The following is a 27,481-nucleotide window of genomic DNA, read 5'->3' as shown; positions in this document are numbered from 1 at the left end:
GTTTTTTTGGGGGGGGGGGGGGGAAGTTGGATCTTGCACACATATTTTGTGAAATGCCTTCACATGATGTAGAAACAGAATTTCCTCAGAGGAGGAAGCTCCAATCTCTGCTCTGCCAAACAGACTTGCAGGACTTTCTGGAAGAATGTTTCTGATGGTGGTGAGCTCTTACAGCTTGCTTGTCTTTCAGATACTTCATGCCCAATGCGCGAGGAGGTGAACCGAGCAGCACAAGAAACAGTGTCATGGGTTGTAATGTTTAAGCAAAAAAACCTGTGCCTCTAGCACAGGTGTCAGCTGACAGGAGTATTGAGGAGGATTGAGAGAGGACTTTTGATTGATGTTCCCAGTGGTATGCATATGAATAATAAGTAATTCATGGTTGAGCAATAGAAAAAATAACTGCATGTGTTTTTAGAGTACATCAGTACAAGGTTTCAGATTCTGAAGGATTCACCTACGGGCTTTCTACAACATAGTTACACTTTTATCACTGGCTAATAATTCTGTGTGCAAGTGCTTAAAAAAATCTACAAGATAACAGAAGGGAAAACTAAGGGGGAAAGGAAGAAAGAGGTTTAACAACAATTGGAATATGTCTCGGCAAAATAAGGTTTTCATTCTAAATACTATCATGGCAAAGTGGTATTTCACTAACTGTGCTCCTGAGGCATTATCTTCATTGGGCATTTTTGCCTGAAAGTAGTGGAGAGTAGAATTTGGTATGAAACTCTTATTATTTATGAGAAATTCTGAACTGCCAGGACTGTTGACTTCCAGCCATTTTTCAAACTGTAGGTTGCAGTGACCAATGTAGACAGTTTACAGCCTGCTTCATCCCATGCCAGTGTCCTGATCATCAACCCACTGACTGTTCTGGAGTGCATCTGCTTCTCATTTTGACCAGATATTGCACCTCAGCATAAAAAAACCCCTTTATCAATCAGAGCTTAATAAATTTAATATGTTCCTACAGAAAATTGTTTTACTGAACAAAATGTTTTTGTCAGAATTTGCCCCAGCAGTGTAGACCTGCAGCAGTGTTGATAGCTGTGGATACCATCAGCTTCAGCCAAGCCAGGATTCCAGAAGTACCACTGATTTTCAAAAGGCCAAGATTTCACCCGTTATATGTGTACACTTGCAAATGAGGTGCTGTCAGGAAAAATTAATTTCTGTGGCTTTGGAATTTGGAAACAAATTTACTCTGCCATAATATAGACAAGTTTATACTAGCAGCCTGATTATAATGAAATGTTTGCAAATTTGAGTGATTATTGTAATAACCTTTTCCAGCTGAATAAGATCTCAATAATTTTATATGTAACAAAAATACTATTGCTGTTAGTTCATAAGCAGATTTCCTAATTATGCCCATTTTCCATCTCAGCTATCTACATTTTTTCCAGTGTTAATCATCACGTTTTGACTGTAAAATGCTAAAAACCCGAGGGTGGATGTGTTGCCTTGGCTGTAGTAAGTGAAGTACTTGCTCTGTGCCAAAGACAACTAAAAGATGGGCACTTTTCAGAAACTACGTTTAGCAGCATGTGTTCTCTTTCCTAAGCGACCAGATAGATTTCCTGCTGATGGACAGAAAAAAAAAGTACAGCTTGTTAACTGAAAGAAGTTGCTGCCTTTTCTTAGGTTGAAATCTAGAAATACATGGTGGTTTTTTGGTTTTTTTTTCTTCTCCTTCCCTTTGCATTTGTCAATTTACCTGTTACCTCAGGTCAAGCTGCTAAAATAGGAGTAGAGCCTAGAAAATGCCTGCTAAAGAGTTTAATCTACCAAGAAATTACTGTGAAGTTCAAGCTGTGTGTGATCCAAGGAGATTTGGGGGGTCCAGAGGGCTGTGATCGCAGTAGCTCTTCTCTCCTGGCGGCCCTTGGAGGATGGCTTCTCCACCCCGAGCCCACAGGGAGGTGCGGAGGCAGTGTCAGCTCTCCTCCTTTGCTAGGGCTCTCTTAGCTGAGTGGAAGCCGTTCACAGGATAAATATGTCACAAAAATGGGAATTTGGTGGCCAGTTCCCTGTACTTGTGTCCCACAGCTGGCAGATGGGATGCGGCGGGTCAGCACGGCAGAAGCCAAACAGATCCTGCGTGATGGGTGTCCAGCCAAGATGTTTTTAACACCTGAAGTGGTATCTTTGGAGCAGCTGGGTTTTGCTGACAACTTAATAGATTTTCTTTCTGCACAGCCCCCCCGCCCCGATTCCTAAATGTAATAAACCCATATTAATTAATTTAATTTCTCTAATAATATTTGCTCTCCTTGTTAATTTGTCTTTTCAGAAAGCTATACTGGAGTCACTTAGCAGTATCTATAAAAAGAGGGGGAAAAACATAGAAAAGCAAAACAGGCATTTTTAATGAGTAGCTGTGTTTCTGTAGTTACTGTTTAGGTTTATCACTAAAATACTTTACAAGCACCACTAGGCTGTATTCAGGTTCTCTATAGACAAAAAGGGAGCTGTATCTATGTTAATAGAGGACAAAACAATAAAATAAAGAAATGCCTTCAACATTTCAAAAAACAAGTTATTTTTTCTGCATGGCAGGGAGTTTATGAAGTAAGAGACCACGTGTTTTTTTTCTTTCCTCGCATGCTTACAAGTTTGTGCCAATATTTAAGGAGTTTGGGCGGCGGGGGGGAGGAATATGTGTATAATGCAAATTTCAGGACTATTAGATCATGCATAGGAGAACAGTAAAATCTCACTTAAACACACGGGGGCACCAGTAGCTCAGCTCGGGCAGTTTATAGCACTTAACTGCATAATGGGAAATGTGAAGTCCTATTTTCATTTTGCAAATATCATCTCCTTACATTTTCATTGCCTCCTGTATAATTCGATACAACAGAAAGCCTCTTGGGTGGTTTTTTTTGTTTGTCTTTGATTTGGTTGTTTTGGTTTTATTTCTTAAAAACACTTCAAAGGAGATGATGGTTGATAAAGGTACTGGCATGAGAGCCCAGAGAGTCTGAAGTCTGCAATCTGCAAAAGAGGCGTAATGCTGTCAACCTCAGTGACAACATTAAATTATGTCCCTTAGGCCCTGATTGTTTGTAGGTATAAGAAAATATGATGCCTCTTTGGGAGGGTTTTGACTCTCCTGCAGCGACTGCTTATAGCTGGGGTTTATTTGATTATTTTGAGAGGAAATGAATGCCTGTTTATTGTTTTAGAAAAAGCTAGTTACTGTTTGAGATGATAAAACTCGAGAGTCTGGAACATTATGCTAATATTTCTACTAACAACTGGTAGTTAATGACTCGTCAGCAGACTCCGTACAAATAGCACTTTGCATGAAAACTACTGTCCATAAAATTATGCAGATAACTCATGCATGTTAATAATGTATTTTGTTTACATTTTCCTAATAAGAAAACTAAGACAGACAACTCTGGATTACCTTGCTCTCTGGCCTGTAACGTACCCCCAAGACAAGTTTCCTACAAGGACAGTAAAAACTTTGTATTAGAAAATTGCCAAAACTTTTGCTTATGAATGCACTCAGTGAAACCAGTGCATAAATGACCTTTGTACTTGCTTGCTTTTGGACTATGCTTATACCCAAATATATTTGGACTTTCTTGGGTGACTAGGAGTAAGAACTGTTGACACATGGGAGCGATATCTGGGGGTCAGCAAACATGGCAGTGTGATGGCTGCGTCCCCTTTGCTCTGTGCCAGCATGCAGGGGTAGCAGTGTAGGAGTCACTGGGCCGGGACAGACCTCCGGCAGTGAATTCTGCTGCTTCAGAGCTGCTTTGTAGTGTCAATTCAGTGCAAAGAGACCACACAATCATTTGGGATTTGGATTATTGTATCTGTTCTATAGAGAAGGTCCTGCTGCAGTTGAGACGTGAAGTTGCATTCACATTGGGACTGCTTTTGCTGAAGCACACATGACTTTAATCAAACGCTGCGTTATGGGCCTGACACTTAACAAACAAAATCACACCCCACCATCACTCTACTAGTCTCTGCTTTCAGCGGGGTTTTTTGCAAATTACTGAAATAGCCCAGGAAATATGATTTCAAAATTTAATATGAATATCTCAAATTTCTAACATAAAATGAAAATGCTAAAGCTACACTTTTTGATACAAATCCAGATGTCTACCATATTAATGTATAGATCTGACTAAAAATACCTACAATTTTCTTTGTATTCTATTCCCCAAATTGTAATGTCAAACATAACCAGAATCTGAGTATCAGGCAGTGGTGCATGTCGTAAGAGAGGTGATTTAGAATGTTAATTCCTGAATTTAAAAGCTAATGACGGTGCCAAATGACACTGCCAAATGACAGCAGCAGTTTACAGTGGATTTTCTTTATCTGAGTAAGTGATATGGCACAGGTCTGTGAAGAAATGGCATGTAAAACGATTCAACCTGTAACTCCACAAACAGGAAAATAATGAGGTCGTATGATTTTATTTGTTCTTTATTAAAGACAAGTGTTTGAAAATTTGGCCTATCATACCCTTGCTTCCATATGAGTTTATAAGCCATGACACGCAGTGAATAATAAGAAAGCAAAGTTGGTGTTCGCATTGCTATGTGGAGGTGGTATTGTGTTACCTCAATGTGTTTGACACCTTTCCCTCTGGAGCAAGGGCAGGCTCCAGCGAAGGCTGTGGGTGTTACCACTGTGGGCTCTGCCACTTCACTGAATTTCAGGAGCTGCCCTCCCTCAACGCTCGCGTGCTGTAGGAGCTGAGCAGGCACTGCTCTTGTCTCCTTGGTGTGTCTGGGGAGAGGCAGGGAAAGTTCTCAGAACTAGTGTGCTCATCAGAGAAGTCAGTCAATGGGGAACGCAAGAAGAAAAGTGTACTAATCCCCATTTCTGTCTAGATCTTTGTTACTTGCATGTGGGTCTGAGGGACCTATTTAGATTTGAGGCTTTGAACATTTTCTTGAAACAACATGCGTATAACAGTCCTCTTCTCGTGGTTGCAGGAGGGAGTGCAGGTGTCACATCCCTCTTCTGAGGAGCCACGAAGATAAAGTGACTCCAGCTCTTAAAACCTCCCATTGACCACTGTTACATGGTGTAGACTACTGCTATTCATAAAGTCATCTTTAAAAGATGCCACCAAAGGAGAAGGCAGTCTGAGATAGGACTCCTTCAGGGAGGAAAGGTGGTAGGTCTGTAAGGATTTAGAATTAAGTAGATTCTCATGTACCTAGAGGTAATTAAATCAATTAGAATGGGATTTGTAGCCACAATTATTTTTTTGTACATGTCACTAGAGGGAAATAATCCAATAAGAGAGGTAAGAAACCTGAGGAGGAGACGGAATATGATAGTTTCTGTATTGTCTGATGCTTTATAGTATTACTGTTTTCTAATGTTGGCAGATGGTATATAGGAATTTAATAAGAAACAGTAAAATTTTATCTAGCAATGGAACATGGTCCGTAAGTATTTAAAAATCTGGCAGTGAAGATTGGCCAAATTATGATGAGCTCTGGTTTTCAAAGATTTTTTTTTCCCTGCTTGTCTTTCACATGCATAAAATAAATCCTTGGGCACGTTAGTTAGGAGTTATACTTTTTTGTAATTGTTCTCAAAATCACACGCATTTCCCTGGCTCCCATCTGAATTTTAAATTAACTTGCAGTTAGAAAAGATTTTTTAATTTATGTGGTTCTATGAAAAGATATTTTAGAAGTCTAGACAAAGAAAAGATTCTTGCTTTTCTTGATCGTGGTGTCGCGTGCAGGAGATAGGATCTCTGGCATGCTCCGGAGGTTTCTGGAGCTATTCTCTCTGTGCTTCGCGTCGTGCGTGCTTTCAGCAGTGCCCTCGCAGCTGCTGCAGGGATGAATGAGAGGAGGAGTGTTCTCAGCTGCTGAACAGGGGGGAGGAAGAAGCTGGTTTCTCCCCTTGGGATGCTTTAGTAGATCAGGTCAGCTGGCCCGAGTCCCTCTTGCAGTGCCAAAGAGCAGCGTTGGGCCTGGTCTTACCTGGCCGGGCTCTTCACCTCACCGCTCTCTTGCGTCTTCCTCGTGTGCCGATGCTTTTATTGAAGCGCAAAAGAAATCTCGTCTTAACTTGGGCCATGTTGGCAGAAGTTTTGCATAGGAAGGTCTCTGCTTTTGGAGTTGTGAGGTTATACCGGCTCGCCAAAGCAGAGACTTGGGAGCCCTGTAGCCTCACTCTGGTATTGTTCACGGTGAGGTCGTTTGGGGGAGTTAGAAAACCTGCCCTGATGTCAGCTGTCAGACAGGCGCGCGAAGCTTTTAAACACTTCTGTTGGAGAACCAGCTGGGACTTGGAGCCATTTGCATGGAAAATGGAATTGAACGAATACGAATGGGCAAATAAACAGGAAAACTTTGTGAAGTTCAGTGGAGCGGTAGACAGAAAACGTGGTCCCATGCTGGACAATCCCGGTGTCTCCATGCTTCACGTGACAGGAGCAAAAGGAGTATTTTTCTGCGAGCGGGTTGACATTGATGGAGCATGTGGGCTTCTCGTGCAGCTGGCGTCAGTGCCAGTGACAGAAGTGTTCTAGTCTTTCATTGGGACATTTACATTTATAGGATTGAAATAGCATCCCATCTCTTGTGGGATAAAGTAGGTCACCAGCTTCCTTTTGTTGCCCTGTTTCCTAGAGCCACGTGCTGCACGCGTGGCCTTCAGCAAGGAAACGTTATGGTGTGGCAGAGGGGGCCTGTTGCTGTGTACTGCAGGTTGCACTGTGTTTGTAAAAAGGGTAAGCTGACCCACACGGTGAAGCGCGAAAGCTTTTTGCTGAGACTGAAGGGCAATTTAATGTAGTCCATTAGAGGACTGTTCAACCAAGGGAGGCGTAAGAGATTGCTTTTGCGCTCTGTCAGCAAGTGAGCTGCTGGATTTTTTTTTATTGTGTGTGCAATTTGAATAATGAATAATAATGGCATATAAGCTACTGTTATAAATTGTTTGCGAGAGAGGCATGGGCGTTACTTTGGTCCTAACCATTTCACAATAAAAGCATTTCATATCTTAAATATTTGTACTGTTTGTAATTAAAATATGGGGTAAAATGGAATTATTCACTGAAAGTAAGGTCAGTAATTGTGTGATGTGTGTGCTTAAGGCTTTAGAAAACATACTGAAAGGAATTTGTCCCTCTGCAGAGAAAAAGAAAATTAATCTTCATAGTTTTAAGAAACTTTGTGTCATTAAGGAGAAGACAAGCTGACTCTGGAATGTGGGTGCTTGAGTATGTATAGCTGCAGTTTTCTTGGGTTTCCCAAGGCATGCTCTTGAATGGTTAAGGAAGTCGGCTAGGTTTTCATTTTTCTGTTCTTGGTTCTCCTATGCTCCTTCTCCTTCCCTATTCCCTTAATAAGCAGCTTCTGTGGAATAGAGAAAATGTGATAATTTGTAATTTTTTCAGTGCCTCTCATTTCCCGATCTTAATTGATGTCAGCAACCAGGGTAGGACTCTGTAGGATGCTAGCTGAAGATGCGTGGGGGAAATGGCATTGGGACTGTGAAGATTTTGCTGATGTTAGAAAGCGTAAGGAAAATGAAAATGCATTTTTTCATTCAGGATTTTTTTGACAGTTTCAATTAATCAGATTATATGGCAGGGAGTCTTGCAGATAATAAAGCAAAGGAAAAAGGAAGTTAGTGGATGGTGTCCCATTTTACGATACAAGAGCACCAGAAAGCATTCTGCCAAATTTGCCTTTGATTAGGGATGAGACGTCACTTTTAAATGTGACAATGACACAGTAAAGGTAGATACAGCAAGATGACTGGGGACGGGAGTGCAGGATGATAGTACATAAAGCTGTCACAGTAAAAGGAAAAAGAGCTCCCTCTGTATCAGAGAGAGGACACACTGGAAATAATTTTGAAGATTTTTCCCAGTGATAAGAACTAATAGTCCAGATTAACAAAAGATTTTGCAAAGTAGCAAAGATGGTGTTGCATCTCTGATTAATATCTATTTACTCCCTCGGGTATCTTACATAAATGGGGTAAGGTATACCAGGCTTCCCTTGCAGCTTATATTTGCTTGGAGTTTGTACAGCTCAAGATCATAAGAGGTGCAGTTCTTACTCAAGGGGAGTATTCCTCTGTGCATCTGGGAAGGGCTTGGACACTTTAAGAACCTGCTTCGTGATGTTTAAGAGCAAAAGAAATTAAAACTAGGGCATGTAGTATGACTCTTTAAGTACGGGCTTCAGTTTGGGATCTGGGATTTATCTACCCGCAACAGATACTCATGATCCATTCTATTTTGTATCTCCTTGCTAAGACTGGCCAAACAACCTCTTTTCTGAATGTGGAGGTGGGGTAACCCTATCTACACCATGACATGGGAAACTGTTCTAATCAGACTGAAAGGCAAATTTGTCCCATTATTTGTCTTTAAATTTTCTGCAACCATTTTACACTTTTGAAAATCCATTCTCACTGACCTTCTTAAAATTACTTTTCTGGGGGGTAGCATTGCCTGTTTGTATTTGATGGGGAGGGTTGCCTTTGAGAGCACATTTGTTTCAGTTGTGCTTTACGCTATCAATAGATGGGTAGCAGCAACTAGAACTTCAGTGGACTAATAGCATTTCCATTGGATCTGTTTGATCAGGGGAATATTCAATACTGGCAGGAAACTAGTTGCTCTTTGTGTTTTCTTTTCCTTTTTTTTCTTTTCTTTTCTCCAAGAATGGAGTGGTTGTGTTGTCCTCCCACCCATAGAGATGGTATTGCTCCTACAAAGAAATGAGCTAAAATGTGCACGCTTCAAATTTTCAGTCATTACAAGTATCTCTAATTGAGATGATACCAGCAGTTGGTGAGATGATGAAAGACTTTTCCAGAATTATAGGAAAGGGGAGAGGCATTGTCCCATTTTTGTTTCCCACCCTGCAACGTTTCAAGACCAGTGCCAGAAGATGGTTACATATATTTTAAATTAAATCCAAAGCTTACTTATAACAATACTGACCTCAGTCCAAAAGATCTAAACTTGCAGTTTATCCTGTAGGGATGTAAAATAACTACATGCTCACACAGAAATCCTGCACATGAACGAGAGCTGATTATTTTGGAGCAGTTTTTTCGCTAGCATGTGGCATGCAAAAGCCAGTTCATAGAAGAAGTAAGGAGAGATGGGAAAAACATAGATTTATCTACCCCAACCTTTTTCAGTACAAGGGTGTTCTCTGTACTATTTTTCTGGATTTTTGCTAGTCCCGTTTCAAATAATTTAACAATGTTGTTTCTCATGCTTCCCTTGGATAAGAAATCACAAAAAGTTCCTTGATATTTAGTAGTCTTGTCTTTTTGTTTCAGTCTCTGCGTCAAGGGTCAAGAGACCCATCTTGCGCTATTTTTATAGCTGACTGTATATGTTTGTATCACAATATTTTGACTTGGTAGCTGCAGTATATTTAATCCTAATATGTTTCTTCAAATCGGTAACATTACAATACCAAAACTAATGCAGCTTGTGAATTACTGTACATAATACCCCTATTTGGTATATTCATAGCATTTCATTTTTATTATTGCAGCCTTTATTGAGTGCACTATTTATCAGAGTTTATAAGGAATGAGCTTTGCTAATGCTATTAAATCACTCAAGTGTGCTAAATTATGGCACCAGAGCAGGTGCTATTGTCTCCAGCTCTTTTGGAAAGAAAGGAAAACCCCTTAAACGATCCTAGACATTTATACCTAAAGGAAACAATCCTTTATATTAATATAAAAAGATTGTTTTGTACTCAGTCAAGGGAATTCTTGGCAGTCAGTTTAAACTTACATGTATATATAGCACACTGGAGCCTGCTAAGTACCTCTGTTTTCTTTATGGATGGAGCTTTGGTGCCAAGAGGTCTGCACCACATACAAGCGTGGATATGCTTCTATCTGATGGATTGTCCCATAATGAACCACATTGTATACAGGATGTTCAAACACGTATTGATTATGTGGTTCTGTAGTTTGCAGCTGAATCATAACCTGATGCTTTTAAGTGCATACATGCAATCAATCTTCATGTGAAGGGGCTCAGTACAAAGGAAATATTTTATGCTATACATTAGACGTTAGATTAAATGACATTAGATTAAATGTATGCTCTACTTTTTTTAACCTTATCACCATAGTGTTACTGTGAATCTACACAGTTCTGCCAAGCATCATCTTTATGTTGACTATGGACTGTAAATGTGTAATAAAGTTCATAGTGTGTATAACACTATTCTGGTTTTAGTATCAGGTCTCATGGTCAGCTACAAGGGAAAACCTCATATAACACAGATGCAAATTTTTTGTAGGGCTATGTTTAAGTTTGTTACGTATCTGTAAAACTTTCCTTCAATATTGCATTACAGAATAAGAAACTTGTACTTGAGGGGGAAAATTAGCATGTTGATTAGATTTTAGTCCATCATGCAAATAAAATTGAAATATAGATGCTTATAGACTAACTTGCTTCTGGTACTATAATGCCAGCTTCCAACTGATGATTTGCAAAATACAGACAATTTGACTCAACTACCACTTCTAAATGTAGAAACGAATACAAAATTTGTCAAGACTGCCTTATGTTAGCAATTTTTGAAAGTGATTATGTTAGCTTATGATGCCTAGCTGTATAAACGAAGATTTAGGCTGGTAGTATTTATTTGTAAGTCGGGACAGGAGTACTTGAATGATTCTTCTGGAGCAGCTTTCATGTTCAGGAGCTTTATTGCAATCTTTTGGATCTATGAAAATGATACAAATTGAAAATAAGACTATTTGGTGATAATATGGTGATTGTGCTATTTACCCAAAAAGTTGTGTCTGCATTCACTCTGTAACTCACATTTTCCAATCATTCAAATTCCTTTTCCTCTCATTCATTGTTAGTGGAATTTATATGTTGACTGTATGTTGTTATCCCTCATTATATAGGGTTTTAAAAAAATGTTGCTCTGCTGTCACACAACCATCTCAGTACTCAATAACTACATTAGCTGTTGCTGCAGTGTGTGTGGTGACTATCTTATGGCAGGGAAACAGAGCGTGCTTGAAACTAAGTTTTTATTTGTCTGAAATTCAAAAGAATACTGTATGACAGTATTTAGAAAACTCCACAAGCAGCCGGGTATTAGCCAGTAGATGCATTTGGCCAGTAATGCGTGCAGAAAAGATCTGGAGCAGATAAATATTTGTAGAGAGACATACAGAGAGAATGGCCTGAGCTTGGTTCCAAAACCTTTAGTGGAAGACCCTGCTTGTCAAAGGCAAGGCACCCAATCTGAGATGCGTGTAAGAAGGCTGTCACACACACTTCTGCATGCATTTGCCCAAGAACAGGAAGCCCATCATCGTGTCCTCCGGCACTGAGTTATAAAACCTGCTGCACACTGCTGTTGTAGCCCTGCAGTGATGGTGCTCCAAGTCCCGCAGGGCAAATATAAAAGCCTGCATCTAGAACTGATCTGTTAACTAAAGGTGTAGAAGTCACTGAATGTGATGTTTCATACCGTAATGACTACTGTGTAGGTGTACATGGACAAGAATTCCCATCAACAATATGGACTCTTAATCACTTTTCACCATTACTGCAGGAAACTCAAATTTGCATTTAAGAAATGGTTTGATTTAAGAATACTTTTCCTAGCTGTATACAACCAAATTTGCTATATCATCTTGGGTCCCCTCACATGACTTAATTTATTAATGTATTTCTGGGCTGTGCAAATAATATCGTTTCTTTCTACAGTGTCATTAACTTTGTCTTCTTGCCATGATGCTGTCTTGCCATATCTTCTTCAATTACCAGTTGCTACAATGAACAGTGACTGACGATGATTGTGCAGTAAATGTCTTAAGTTCTGTTACTGTCTCATGTTTCTTTTTCTTTGCATTTTCTTACCTATAACTTACACAGTTAAGGAAGAAAACGACCCTAAGATTAATAATAAGTGGCTGATTTTGTTTCCTAGTTTCATTTTTCATTACTTAAGTTATCTGATTTAGATCACAGGGTTATGTTTCTAAAAGAGACGTTTGAAATCTAACTTGGATCTATCTCTATAACAATTTTATATATATATATATATATATTTTAAATCTAAGTCTGGATTACTTGAAGCAACTAAAGCACTTACGCTTTAAATCTTGTAAAAAGTGTGTGTAAATTGTCTTTGCTAGGTGGTGCACATGAGGGTCTCCAGCACTTGGGCCCTTATGGTAATATCCCAAACATTGTGGCTGAGCTGACAGGAGACAACGTACCAAAGGATTTCAGTGAAGATCAAGGATATCCTGACCCTCCAAATCCCTGCCCTATTGGAAAAACAGGTAATTCTGCTGTAGCCTTTGCACCTCTGTCTTCACTGTACGTCTTCCAGTCTTTCAGCGCTGTACTAGGCAGTATGACACTTGATCAGCAATGGGTGTTTTCTTTCATTCTTTACCCCAGGAGCAGAACTGTTGAGCAATCAGTGGTTTAGATGAGCTTTTTTTTTTTTTTTTAATATGTGCACCTTCTGTATTGCTATATGCCTGCTAGAGAAGGTCAGGTGGAAGAACTCGTCTTGACCTCGGAGTAGAAGATAGTGGGATTTATGATAGCATCTTGCTCCTGAGGGAGTTCATTTGTAGGCTGGCCCCTGAAAAAAGTTATCGTTCTGTCCAGATGAGATTTACCCTTATTTTAGAGACTTTCACTGTGCCAAGAGGAGTGAAACTGTCTGCCCTGATCTCCAACCCAGACCATGAGTCAATATTTAAGATACCTTGGCTCTGATCCATGTGGCTTTATAGCTCACTGAGGGTGCATCTGTGCCAAGAAATGGAGAACTACATGGACGTACCCCAGCATGTTGCACGCAGACTTGCTCTGGCAGAGGAGCAGTGCAGTCTCGGAGCGCCGCAGCGGTACGGTGCCCGAGACGCCCAGTACGTCCCTCATTGCAGCTGCCCATATACCAAGCCGTGTGGGTGGCTAGTGCTGAAGGATCTCTAAAGCAGACTGCATGTGCATGGTATAGACATACCCTAATGGAATCGATCTTTTTCCTGTTATTTGAGCCAAGGAATGACTTCCAGTACTGCAAGTAGTAGTAAAACACCCATTGTCTGCCTTGGGAGCTGGAACTGGGAATGAGCAGTCTATTTTTCTCTCATTTTTTATTTGTGAGCTGAGATCCTTTCAAAATCTTTTCTGTTTAGTCTTCTTTTATGTTATTTGGATAATGCAAAACAGTTGTCTGTATTCTTATTAAATGTTCTGACTAGCTTAGAATTGATCAAAAAATAAATATTTGTCATGAGAAGTTTTGCAAACAGTGTTTTTACATTTCATGCAAAAATAGGACAAAATTTCGAATAGTCCTCCCTTACTGTTTTCTATTACAGCCCATTTGGTGATGATGCCTGCATCTCTTCTAAAATAATACCTAATCTTCTGTTTGGTTCAATATAGCTGTTGTCTGACTGGTTGCAAATGATGGGTTTATGTTTTCTCACACACAAGCACACACACAGACTTTCTATCTTCTGTGCTTGCCCATTAGACTTCAGTTAGTGATTAGATAAATAAATTAAAAGCCCGGCATCCAGAGAAATGCCTTTGAAAATCCCTTCCATTTTTCTTTCTTAGGTGAAATAAAAGTTGTTAGCTAAGCTAACACAGTCAGATCTGAACACAAGGAGAATTCTTAGGGAAGTGCTGCCCGCTCAGATAAATGGCTCTGTAATAGGTACGCTGTGAGTGAAGATACTATCTACTAGGATTAGAGTAAAATGTTTTTCAGAGCCTTAAATGGAAATTCAAGTGGTGACTGTATTATGCATACAAATTACCAGAGGCCTTCCTCAATCAGGTCTGTGGATTTGCTTAATGGAAAACAATTTTTCCAGTCACTGTCTACATGTGCACATTCCACGGCGGGAATACATAAGCCCAGAGCACTTGAGCTTGAAGACTTCTGGATTAGCAGTCACAGAGGGCACATGTATGTCCAGCTGCCCTTTTGTGTTTTCTACCAAAAGACACAGATGCTCTGAGAAGGTCTACCATTTCTCTTGTCACCTGCTTCTCTCTTGAGATGACCCTGTCCCTGCTGAGAGTGAAATAATTTTTAAGTGCTTGTAGTTAGCTTTAACGGTGTCTGAGTTACTTAGCCAGTATGGTTAGTTTTCCCCCGTTTCCTATTGGCAACTTTATTTTTTTTCCCCATTCTAAGGAGAAAAGAGAGAAAGCAGGATCTGTTGGGCTTTGAATAACCTCCTCGGGTCATCGAATCAACCCATTTTTAAGTCAAGTCTTTACTGTTTCCCACATCTAAGGGAAAATGATAATTCATCTGCAAATCTTTTTACATGATGATCACACGAGGATGGAGGGGAAAGCCCCCAGGTGTGTCCTCTGGAGTGCCTGTGTTCTGGCAGGTGTAGCTGCCTGGATGCCCAGCGTCATGCCCGGGGGGGTAGGATCTCCGTGGGTATGTCTGAGAGGAACTTGCACTGCAAGCTCCCCATGCTGACAAAGCAGAGGGAGCTCCAGGAGCAGACTCTATCCAAAGAGCTACTCTGGCCTCAAGTTGCTGAATCTTCATTTAATCTAAAGATGACTTATTTTGGTAAAAAGTCCATAAACCAATTTTTAAAAGGGTATTATCCTCAATGTGACACTGTCTGCAAAACCATCCATTGTGATTGAAGGAGGTCTCCGGACCCATCAGATCAGTTACCAATCTGCAGAAATGTCTTCAGCATAAAACCTCTGCCACATTGCATTTTTATGAGATCCTATGATGTGTAAATGATTTTCAGCCATTTTGAACAAAGTAACAAACCTGAAATGGAGTTCCATGAAGAGCTACTCAGTGAAGGAAATTTTGTCTTTGCTCACAGCATTGTTTTACCATGAGCTTCAAAAGTATTGCCTAAACACTTTCTACAACTTCCTGTGGGCATTTAAAAATGAAAAGAGGATCCCTTCTGAATCAGAATAACATGCAGTTCTATGTAAAATCAAGCTCAATTGCTAATTTAAACGAAACACAAAAAGGAGGGGGAGAGCTTGGAAAATGAATTTGTTTAGTTTTGAAGTTTCATTAAGTTGCGTTTTTTTTAAAAAAACTATTCAAATATATGCTGACAAACTCTTTTCAAAAGAAAAAAATACCTGATATTTTCCAGCCGTCCAGTTCTTTAAATGATTTTTTTTAAATTGCATAATTGCACTTAAGAAGTTTGCTGATTAACGTGGCACGTATTGTGAGTTTCAAAGCTACCAAGCACTCAGTGCTTTCTAACATACTTTTGCAGTTGATGATGGGTGTCTAGAAAACACCCCAGACACAGCAGAGTTCAGCAGGGAATACCAGCTGCACCAACACCTTTTTGATCCAGAGCATGACTATCCCAACATGGGCAAGTGGGTGAGTACATGCTTCTTGCTTATTTTTGTTGCATGTGAAACTGGGTATTGTCTGCTGCCTGGGATACTATGAAACCACAAGGAGAATATTGTGCTTATTGCTGGAAAAATTATCACCTTAAGGGAAACTTCTCAAAAAGGTGAACTTGCCCTTAAAAATACAGAAATAATGCCTGTGACTGTTGAAAAGCCCATAAAAATATAAAGTAGAAATCCTTGTCTTATTACCTGTCCCAAAGCATGACAACTATGTACGTGCTTGATAAATGCAACAAGCCACATTTCAAACTGCAGTGAACATGTAACCAAAAGATTGTAGCACAAATCAAAATATCACAGGGCACTAACTTGAAAGATTACCCAAGTTAGGTGAGTATTCACTATTCAGCTACTTAGATGCTAAAGAAAAAATAAATGGAGTGCATCATTGTCTAGACACCTTAAAAAATCTAGGTCCAGACAACTTGCTTTAAGGAATCCTGTCTGGCTTAAGGATTTTGGAGGACTTGCTGCTTCTTCCTCTATTCAGGTTGTGCGCTATATTATATTGAAAACCTATTTTACACATTGCATATAATAAATGCAGCGAGCTACACTAAGGGCAAAAATCTTGCTCTGAGCGTACAAGGACTTTAATAACTCCAGCTAGACTATTTCTGCAGGCTAGAGGCTCCAAAGGAGAGCTCTGCTGCTTAATCTTAGATTACATCAGTTAAATGTCCAATCCCAAATCCATCTTCAGGCGCCAGGAAAACAATAACAATGATCATAATTTATGCTTCTAGAGCAAATCGTGAAATCTCATTTTACATTGTTATAACACTTTACTTAAGATTGCCCTAAACCAGTGCTCTGTAAGCATATATCGATAAATGGACATGTTTGGCAGCCTCTTCTCCTGCTGTAATTGTAAGACAATGATTCATCGTTCATAATCAAACCAGTGTAAGATTTATAGTCTTAATTACTTACGTGAGTGCTAAATTTCTAGAGAGAATCATGCCAAAAATCCAAATTTTGGAAACTTGTTGCATTCTAAGTAATTACCATCAAAGGTTTCCATTTTAAAAACACCAGATGGTGAACTTTCTTATTTATGCCAGATAATGCTGTTAGTTTTCTTATTATTCATAAGTAATTTACTTTCATAATACCATTTTGAAGACTATAAAAACACTTCTGTAAATCTTTGGCCTATAGCAATATTTCAGAATCAAGCGTACATACTGCGTTGTCATCAGCAACATATATAGTTAACAAATGGTAGGTAATCATTAGTGAATACTGGCATTTTTTCATTTCTCCATCCATCACTACTAATTCGAGGGAAAAAACTGCTCATGCATGGATTAAAACAGACTGTTAGGTACTAAACAGTAATCATATAGCTGCAGTGTGGCCAACTCCAGATCTTTTTAATTAGAGATGAAACAGCTGGTAATGTGCATGAGCAAACGTTCTGCCGAGATCAGGAGAATTGCCCCGATTGCCTCCTCATTGTATATTACTACACATTAAAAAGATAAATACAACGGTATCTGGTTTTATGGCTGGTTTTGTTATTTTTATCTCTCTGGAAACATAAGAGCAGTAAAAGCACTCTAAAAATTAGCTCTTTGAGACTTTATAAAGGAGAGATAAAGTAGATCGGGTCTTCTAGGTCACTTACTGTCATCTGGATTAGGACGCAAATGACCGGCACAGCCGACCGCGGGCTGCCCGGCGGGTACCTATGTGCACCCTCATCCTCCCACTGCCCCCAGCCACCAAAATCCCCTCTGCCCGCCAGCAGCTTCTCCCGTGGCAGAGCCTAGGACCAAATGCCGCAGGGGCCGTAACGGCTGTGTATTTAGAGAGTGCATTTCCACGAACTCCTGCGTGCTGTGAAGGCTCTGGGCTGTCACCGCCGTCTGAAGCCCTTGGAGCCAGCGTGTCTCCTGGACCCACGCGAGCTGGCGTGTGCTCGCAGCTCTCCGGGGAGCTTCTCCCCTGCCTTTTCCTGCCACAGAGCCGTCGAGGCAGTGTTACAGTTCCCACTGACTTGTCCTTGCAAGGAGCCAGCATGCATTCCTTAGCGTAACCACAGTAAAACCCAAATTACATTAGCAGGTCAGAAAAAAAAGACCTGCCTGTTCATGAATAATGGGAAAGAAACAGGTTGGTTGGTGTGTCTTGGTGACAGGCTCTCATGCTTGCAAAACTGTGGAACCTCTGCAGTACCCTGTGAATAGCAGACACTTTTTATAAGGGTAAAACAAGTCTAGAAGCTGTCTCATACAGCAAAGTGTATGATTCCATCTAGATGCTAAATATTGTGTGTGAGTATATATATGTGTATATATAGTATTATACTGCTAATACGTAGGAAGATACAAATACATAAATTGTGATAAATGTATACTGGCTTAGGAGAGGGAAGAAAGAGGAAGAATTTTTCTGTCTTTGGGACAACTCTCCATATATCAATATGCTGACCTGTGGGAAGTCTCGGAAACAGACTCCGTTTATAGGGCGAAATACACAGCTTACACTCTCCTCCCCAGCCCTGAAGACTTTTTTTTTCTCCTTATACGTGGAAAACGTAGAGGGGACAGTGGGAATAGTAAGATGAGGGACTTTTGGAGGTTTCTACCCTAGTGTGCAACTATAGTTCTAAGACTTCTGAGGTGGTTTTTTTCCCCTCAGTTCAGACTTTTCCTTGCAGGATACAGGTACTTTCCATTTGAGTCTGCCTTTTCCGCATCTTGCAGCTTGACTCTTTAGATGGTCTGAAGAAGTGTTGTTGGCATCCAGAAAGACTAGCACAAAGATAGTTTACAATATACAGTTTACAATACAAATCTAAAACCCACTTATATGTGAGTTGTTAACACTTTGGGTTTCAATAAATAACCACTACCATGTGTAGGGGTTAAAAAGAGGAGGGAAGTTCAGCTGTGTTTTCTGGCACCAGTATCAGTACAAGTAGAAAATTAAAAGGAACTATGTTTTTCAGCAACACTTCTTTTTACTGAAGCAATGGATAACATTTCACTCTGAAGGTAGAAATAATGTCAGTTTTGCTTATCAGCTACAGTGGAGGAATCCAAGACAGTACAAAGAAAGGCAAACGGGAAGCAGGGATGAAAATATTTGTCAAAGTTGAACTCCTTGTTAAAGAACTTACCATCTCTGGCTTCCTAATTTTAATAGAAACCTGAAACTAGTCACTCAGATTTTATTTTATTCCAACTCCAGTTACAGTGAGCAACATTAAGGGTGTCTTTCTTTACCAACTGATGTTGTTAAATATCTGGATGGCAATGGTGATTATTAGGGTGGGTTATGGTAGATCTGGTCCCCATCTTCAATCTCAGACAATACAGATTGTTTCATTCAGTGTAGTAGTGTGTAATAGAAATGGAGTAATAGAAATTGTCATGCTTGATATTCCTGATAAGACTGTAAATTGACTGGGAAAAAAAAAAGCCCACTTGAAAGGGTGCAACCTTGCTAATGCAATTTTCCTTTTCAGCTTTGCTTAATAATTGTGCAGGTCCAGATTACTGAGCTGCTGATTATTACTGACTTAATGAAGTTTCAGTGAAGTCTGAAAGATCTAAGGGTAGATCTCTCTGGCATTAGTTAGTTGGTTGTAAGCATTTTAATTTCTGAGTTTTTCCCACCCAAACCCCAACTTCTAGTACCCTAATCCAAGTAGCCGGGAGGGGGCAAAGGAATGAGGAAAAAGTAGCAATTCATGAGTAGCACGTCTCCATATGAGGTCTATCTTTAACCGGAGAACCTCCGTGCCTTCATTCCTAACAACTCCTAGGTGAGGGTTGAGAACGGTGAGCACTTCACGGGAAAATTTTGGTGGCTGATGAGCTCAGGCCCTTACGCAGTGGAACGTATTTTCAGGATTGCTATTATCACACACAAGCACACTCTTAGCTCATGCTCCATAACCTCATTTGCTTTGCCATCCACATAATGCTTAAGTAGTAGTTACGGTCTTAAAATGTTCCCAAACAGACTAAACAAAATACAATCTTCCTGAGCAGGAACAGTTCAATTGTAAGGAATTTTCCTGAGTGACAGAAATGTTAGCTCCAGTAGTCATGAAAGTCTTTTTATTTCAGAAACACTATTTTTCCTCTCATGAAAAATATAAGGTCAAATAGTTTACAAAGAGAGGCTTCAGCCATGCTGTTTCCTAAAGAGAATAATTTACACATCCGTGGGTTTCTTTAAAGTGTTAAATTTAAGTTTTCCTGAAGTGAGTTTGCATAAATGACTAGCCAAGAATGTCTCCCTCCCTTGGCCAACTTCATCTCTGTTCCCTTTTGGCACAGCTCTGACAAAATAACTGAGGTTGGGCAAGAGATAGGCCTTGTGAATTTGGGGTTTAATGAACATGAGAAGTACAATACAGACAATTTTGGCAGATTTCACTGTAACACTTGAAAATGTTTGTTTTTTCTCATATCAAGGCTGCAGAGAGGGTAGAAGTGTTTGGTGAATTTGTCTCGCGCTAGAATTACACTTTCTATTTATATAATCAATGTTAGGTCAGTTGTTTATAGCAGAATTAATGGTCTTGTTTATACAGTGTTCTGCTTTTATACATGTAATTCTTCTCTCCTTCCATTTTCAGGTTAGGGTTTGGTTTTGGTTTCCTTCATAATACACAATTGAAACAAAATGTGTTGAGCATGTGTGTGTTATTCCAGACTTTATTAGAATTCACTACTTGTATGAAATACAACAATATGTGGATGCACTTATGTAAACTATGGTCAGAGGGGTTTTTTTGTGTTGTTGGGTTTTTTTTCCTTTTCTCATCATCATAACTTTCTCTTCTGCCAAGATGTTTTTGGCAGTTTTTAAAAGGTTTGCCATTAAAAATGTTATAGACCAAATGGTTTTTAGAAACTTTATTGAGGGCACTACTTAAACAAAGGAAGAGTTGGCGCTGAACTCCTTTCAGCAGAACTTTGCACTGGGAAGTGTTGATATCTGGAAGGGAATAAGCAAAGACAACAAAACAGTAGGAATGACGCCGATTCCCTTTTTTAAAAGGAATTAGAAAATCCCTTGTAAAGCAAATATTTTTGCTCCTGTTCTTGTGTCACTTCAAATGTATAGAAAGATGTAACAGAGTCAGGATTCCTGCTTTCTCTCCCTCCCACTCTTAATTTTTCTTGTTTTCCTTCTGCCTTTTTCTTTTTAAATATGTATGTATTTTTACCATGTATCACATGATGGGGAACATCCAGTCTGTATCATTATACCAGCATGTACTTGAAGCACTTATTGCCTGAACACAGATGATAATATAGTGCAATATAGGGGAAAATTACTGGCTTTATAATTGTTGATAAGACTGTGACTGCTCCTGAAGAAAGGCAAAATGTTAGCAAGAATATCAGAATATTTATTTGTGGTTTATGTTTCCTGTAAAACTATACACCACTCTAAACTTGCTAATATTTAACAGCAAAAGTAGTATTTTAAAAGAAGAGTGTAATGAATTTGATGGCTGCATTTTTTCCCCTTCCAGAGCAAGAATTTACTCTTTGAGAAGATTAATGGTGGTCCAAAAAGAAGAAAGAGGGTAACTATCAGAATACTTTATAGCCCCTGTATCATCTAGAGAGCTAATCAGAACTAACATCATACTGTTGAAATGAAGAGTTAGTCTAATGCATCTGCATTATACCTTACATAATGTGTAAAGTCAGGGAATCTCTGTGATTAACTACTACAGCAGGCTTCAGGACTGTCCACCAAGTACAAGACGTATTTCTCTAAATTGCCTGTTGCTTTCAGAAGATGCACTTCAGTGCAGAGCATTAATTTAAAAACTTTATATGATCTGTGTTTTTAAATTGATCCTATTTGCATAAAAGCATTTAAAATTATTTCAGTGTCTTTAAAACAGAATTTAAAAGTTTCCTACTAAAAATATTGCTAAAATTAATTACCACTATCCATGCCCGTGAATATGTTTTTGGGTGTAAATGACAGTAGAACTGGTTCTTTAGCTGATGTAATTTGATTCACTTACATACTTAGATTTACTTCAGATTAAACTCCTATCTCCATGTCCCACTTGCTTGAAAGACAAAGATGAATGGGTTCTCATCTTTCTGCCCCCTGAAACAAGGAAGGCAATCCACATATCACAGAGAATCTCTGCACAGTCCACCTCACTATCTATCGTCTCTCTTGTTTTTGGTAATGTCAGCCTTTCTTTTACCAAAAAATCACTTTCAGGCAGAGTCGCAGTCTTTAGCTTTGCTGCTAGTATAGTTATTTTTACAAGAAGAAAAGGTCTAGCTCTCTGCCAGAAAGTAGCTTTTCAAAATATGACAGCACAGTTTATATTGTAAATGAAGTAAATTTGGTTTAAAATAACTGAAACGTAAGTGAAGAGGGTTTATTTATTTATTTATTTAACTCTCAAACCTGAAGTTTTTGCTAGAAAGGGAGAGGATGAGTTGATTTCTTACTGATTCACACACCACTGGTAATAAGCATTGTTCAACCGTATGTTAATGATCTATCATCTTGAGCTTAGTATGTGCCTCCTGCTTACATTTGATTTTTGAGTTTGTTAGCAGAAAAGGAAAAAGGGTAGGCACATGATTCTAAAGTAAGTAGAATTTACTCTGGAAATAGTTATGTGGAATATTTATTAATAGCTAGAACAGCATGTTAAAGTAGGGTTGGTGCAATACATTCATGAGAAAAAAAGAAAAAAATTAAATACATTTTCTGTCTGTGTGCTGACTGACATAATCAGATACAAAAGGAATAATGGAGAGACATGACAGCCACATGGCCAGGGGTAGCCCAGAATTTTGGAGGTGAAGCTTCAGTTTCTTGCTTTGCAGCAGATTTATTTTCTTAGCACAGGCATGTCACTTAATGGTAAATTCATTATCATTTAAAGTATTTTATTGTTTTGAGAGTAATACTGTAATGATTGCTAATGCTTTAATGAACAGTTCACAATTTTCACGTTGTCAGCAGAAGGGTAACCTAGAGCTGTCAGCAGCAGAGTGTATTCTTCCAGAAACCAAAAAGCCCACTGGATTCCCCTCCGGCCCTCTGCTACTCCCCCTGCTACTCCTCCATGCCCTTCTGCACAGAAAGGTTAGGGCAGACAGCTTCTGGCAACAGATTGGTCTTTTGGGTCAGAATGTCCCGATTTTAGCTTAAAGTGAGTCCTGTGTAATTGTGTACATAGTAACTGTGTTGTGTCTATACGATGCTATAGTGTAACAGTCACAGAGGCACTACTGGAGTCCACAAAACTGCACATTCTAAGTATGTGTGTATATTCATGTATTTATATGTATGTATGTAAACACACATACAAACATACATACACATAATCAGTATATATAGCAAAGGCATGTATTTACCATTTGCTGCCGTGTTATTTTTTTGCAGCATTTGCAGTGCAAGACAAGGAAGCCTACAGTGACTCCTAATTTAACTAGCAATTCTCCCCTTTTTTAAATTTCTATGCATGAGCATAGTCTTGTCCAGAATCTAATATCCCAAACATGACAGGAGTGCTTCTGTAATCAATGAGTCACGTTGCCATGGGCTTGCAGCTGTGCATGAAGGTACTCGGGAACAGCATTACTTTGAATTCAGCACAGCTGTATAGGATTAAATATTTTTTCAGTCAAATCAGCCAAAAATTTTGCATTATATTTTGTGCTTTCTTTTGTCGGTTGAAAAGGATTCAAATTTTATGTATTCTCATTCTCTTCTACTTTATTTCAAAAAGTAGCAAGCAAGTACCATTCCAAAAAAAAGACCAATTAATCTTCCTAAGAATCTTCAAATAATTCCTAGAAGTTTATGCAACAGCCGAATTTCACTAAATTAACATTAAACAGAACTTCTTTAAACAAACACAAACAAATCATTTACATGTGTCTTATTTTTAACAATTTCAAGCATTAAATTAGTGTTAGCTCTATTTTCAAAGATTTTTCCACATTCATTTCTGGTTCTTAGTATTTTTGTTTTCACTTGCAGCAGGCAAAGCACTCAAAAAACAATAGAAGTAAGCAAAAGGGCTGCTCTGTGTTATGCTTCAGTATTAATGATAGCGTCTACAAATCTGGAGAAACCCAAGGGCTTAAACTCAAAGACAGACAAACCCCAAATATTTTCCAGAGATTTGACAAATACCCAGGATATTTGAAAATAAATATTTCATGCTTATTTTAAAACCTTTTTTTTTTCCCCCATAGCTTTGAATTCCTATGTTTTGGTGAAGGCAGCACAGAAATATCTAAAGAAATGTAATTTCTGTGATACAGCCAGCCTGACAAGAATCAGGAGATGCTAGAAAATTTGCATTCCTCCAAAGTTTGTCCTTAGGCAAACAATTTTTATGGGTATAAAAAACCAGCACACTAGAATTTTTGCCTAGATCTGCGAAGGAGAAAGTATATACTTGAATTCTGTTTACACTGTCACTGTAACAGGCCAGAAAGTGGGTGTAAATAACATTTAAGTTAATTCTGAAGCTCTACTGCACTGCTTGATACTTGCAAACACAGTAAAATACATTTTATTCCATTGGTATAGAGAAAATTCAAGCATAGGCTTTCTACATTACTGTGATCTCCAGTTTTGAGACAAGATCTGTTCATCTTCAGTCTCAACGTTGTGCTGCTTGCATGGTGCAAAGTGAAGTTAAACCCTCTCCGGGGATGATCTTTCCAGCATTCCCTTGTTCTGGCGGTAGTATGTGAGCCATTTGCTATGCCAAAACCTTGTTTGGCTCTGCTTCTGTGCCAGCAGTTTTTTATCTCAGCATCAAAAGAGGAAGCGAGGACGGGTTTCCTGGAGAGGAGATGGGCTGAAGAAGAGACTTTGGTCAAAAATGGTATCATGGTGTCTAACTTGTCTCCCAACACAAGGTCCATCAGAGTCTTGTGGTTTAAGCTAAAGCTTACCTGTACTTCTCTAACAAGTTCTGTCCTGCCTCAAGAATTAGGGAGTTAGATCTGCTGCTGCTGCTTCTCCGCTGAGCTGAGGAAAGGAGAAGTGGAGCAAAAAGAGAGTGTTTAATTCAGATTGTTCTATATTCTCGATAGTCCGCTTTCACTTGTATTCTTTTTAGTGGGTTGGATTAAATTCTTGCACACAAAAAATATTAGAAAACAAAACACTGAGTAACTTTTAGATTTACTCCCTGGGAACGCTTTCTTTTTTTTCTTCAGTCTGCAAGTATTTGACAGATATGAAATACATAAGCATATCTGCTAATTCTAGTTACCTTTTATATGTTTCCCTGTTTCTAATAAGTGTAAATAATTTTAAACTTTTTCAGAGTGTGAACCCATATCTGCAAGGACAGCGACTGGATAATGTTGTAGCAAAGAAGTCTGTTCCACATTTTTCAGATGAAGACAAGGGTCCTGAATAAGTACAGTAAAAATGAATGATGAAAACTCATGCCATCCTCTGCTAGATCTTAATATTGCTTATATATAATCATCTATTAAAATCCTTGTGAATGGCAGCATGTTTATTATTTATATAATTGTAGATGAAAAACAGCTGTATTTATAACAGTATGTTCTCCTAGATAACAAAAATATGGTCCTGCTTTTTGTTAAGTTATGGTAAAAGGACATTTCTGTTGTTTTTATTTTAGTCATGGAGCAAACTTTAAAAATGTTAGTCATTTTAATAGCTAACGTGAGGTAAATGGTCTTAATGAGCAGCTTGTAAATAGGAAGATGTAAAAAAAAAATGCCCAGTCTGACTCCAATATTTAATCTTAAATGTTACTATGTTTGACACATGAAAATTATAGTTTTATGTTTTGTTCACAAATATTGTTACTTAGCAAGGACAAAGTATTTATTTTACCCAGAGAATTTTGGCTTTTGGTCCATTTTAATAAACATTTAAGCAATCTACAAGGTTTGCAAAGTGACGTTTTCCAAAATATTTCAGAGGCTTATTTGTCTCGGTTATTGCTGTGCAAATTTAAAAATTAAAGAACTGCTTTTTCAGTCTATCCACTGGAATATTTTTATGTTGGTTTTAGTCATTCCATGTCCACAACTTTCCTGAACACTTGCACATCTTTCTTCCTTATCAATGGTACCGTTGTGTGGAAATTCATCTGTTCACCTTGTCTTGGTAACAGCAGCATTTGTGCATTATAATGTGCTTAAATTATGTGTCCCTGGGATATTATAAGTGAAGATGGGAGACATTTGTCTGTGTTAATAAGGTTGTGTCAACATCCACTGAATCTAAATCCAGGATATGAAGGTCACTACAGCTGATGATCTTCTGAAAAACTATGATGCTCTAATAACACTGGTAGCTATTGCTGCTCTTGAAGTTGCTCCAGGAAGCTTAAATTGCCTTTTTTGCCCCTAGGAGATTGAAGAACTTTATATTCCAGAAAACTGAGCTCTCCCTTTCTGATAGATGAGAATATAAAATTACCTAAAATTTTATTATTTTCAGGGTGCATCTGAAATATCTCAAGCCATGTGCATGGGGCATTGGGATTATGGAAAACAGCATTAGCTTACAGTTTTGAACTTCAAATCTATGGGAAAAAAAATGTAGTTTCCTTCCCCATCCTACAGAAAGATGCAGTAAAATAATGATGATCCCTTAGAAAAAACAGGCAAGAAACTAGCAGAAACTAAAGGTCCTAGCTACAGAAGATTAACAGGATGGCACAAATATGACTGTGTATGGCATTTGCTTTTTCTATCCCAGCACTTTGTAATAAATTATGTATGCAGAGAGTCAGTCCTCTCACGTCATTTATGGGTAGATTGCAAAACTCCATAACATTCTAGGCTGAGCTATCATGTCTTTCATCATATTTCCCCTTTAAGAAAATTCTGGAATAGAAAACTAAGTAGTAAGTAATGCAGTGGGGTTTATACTCACCTGTGTCACAAAATTGAGGAGTTCGTGTGAGTCGCAGAGCTCCTTCCACTTGCAGTGCCTGGAATGGGAGTAATCCAGCTGTTCACATGATAGAAATTGTATCCTGTTTCTTAAGATTACTTTTTTTACCTGCACTCCTGCTTAGTCTTCACATAGGTACCGAGAGTTGCAAAGGTTGTCTCCAAAACAGAAAAAACTAGGTATCATGGCATGAATCTGGAATCAGAACCCACTGATGCCCAGTGGCCCCAAGTACATGAAATGGTCATTCCACCCACCTAACCCCACAGTCAGCCGCTGGTGCTGCTGTAAGGCTTCCAGTTGGTCAGAGGCTAGATTTCCGTTCCTAAGAAACTGGTGTTTCTTCAGGTACTCAAGTGTCTTATCAATACTTTTAAAGTAGTCTGAGCTATGTTCTGTCCTTATTAGCTCCAGTAAAACCCATTTTAATCACAAAAATGAAGCAACCACGAAGGCAATTTATGTCATTTTTTAAGCTCTTACTAAGGACCAGCATGTAACAAAAGGTGGTGTGTACAGTAAATGGGGGGCTTAAAAAGGGAGGGGCAAAGAAGAATTGTTTGCTTAATAGTATCAGAAATCCCATGTCTGATTTCGTGAAGTGCTTCAGCTCACTACACCCGCTGTGTGGGGATGTGGTAATCCAGCACTGCAAACCAAGCAGGACAGGGATCCGCAGTGGCTGCCTGCGGCCCAGGTGGGGCCCGAGGAGCTGCCCTGCTGTCTGTGATAGATCTGCACAGAGCAGGCGAAGGAAAAATTACACAATTTAGAGATGTTTTTGTCTTTAAATGCAAGCAATAAAACCCCTTTACACTGCACAATACAATGATGCGTCTTACAGGAACTGTCTGTTGGAAGAAATCAAACACGTGGCGGTGAGCAGCCATCTGCTGAGTCCATCAGGCAGCTTGAGTGTTTCACCAGGAAGACTCAACAGCACTGTTGTGAAATTTTAATAAAATATAGCTATTACACCATGATAATGAGATTAATTACTCCAATTTCAGTTTCATAGCAGAGCTGCTTTTCTGTACTGGGATTGGTAGTCCCATATTAATTAAAAAAAAAAAAAAAAGGCACTCCCCCCCCCCCCCATGTCTTCTACTACCT

The 27,481-nt window shown here is 39.0% G+C and overlaps 1 protein-coding gene across 1 annotated transcript in view; it reads left to right on the top strand.

The window, feature by feature from the left end:
- The window catches only part of SCG5 (secretogranin V (7B2 protein)), a 28,508-nt gene extending 2,891 nt beyond the window's left edge, over positions 1 to 25,617 (top strand). The window contains exons 2-5 of the mRNA XM_010574217.1: positions 12,169 to 12,318; positions 15,295 to 15,407; positions 20,949 to 21,002; positions 24,753 to 25,617. Coding sequence (XP_010572519.1) covers positions 12,169 to 12,318; positions 15,295 to 15,407; positions 20,949 to 21,002; positions 24,753 to 24,848 — 413 coding nt within the window. The 3' untranslated portion in view covers positions 24,849 to 25,617. The remainder of the gene's footprint in view (positions 1 to 12,168; positions 12,319 to 15,294; positions 15,408 to 20,948; positions 21,003 to 24,752) is intronic.
- Positions 25,618 to 27,481: the final 1,864 nt, after the last annotated feature.

This window comes from Haliaeetus leucocephalus, unplaced genomic scaffold, assembly GCF_000737465.1.
Source record: "Haliaeetus leucocephalus isolate CR32 unplaced genomic scaffold, Haliaeetus_leucocephalus-4.0 Scaffold417, whole genome shotgun sequence".
NCBI lineage: Eukaryota > Metazoa > Chordata > Aves > Accipitriformes > Accipitridae > Haliaeetus > Haliaeetus leucocephalus.
This window is presented reverse-complemented; position numbering and strand designations above follow the sequence as displayed.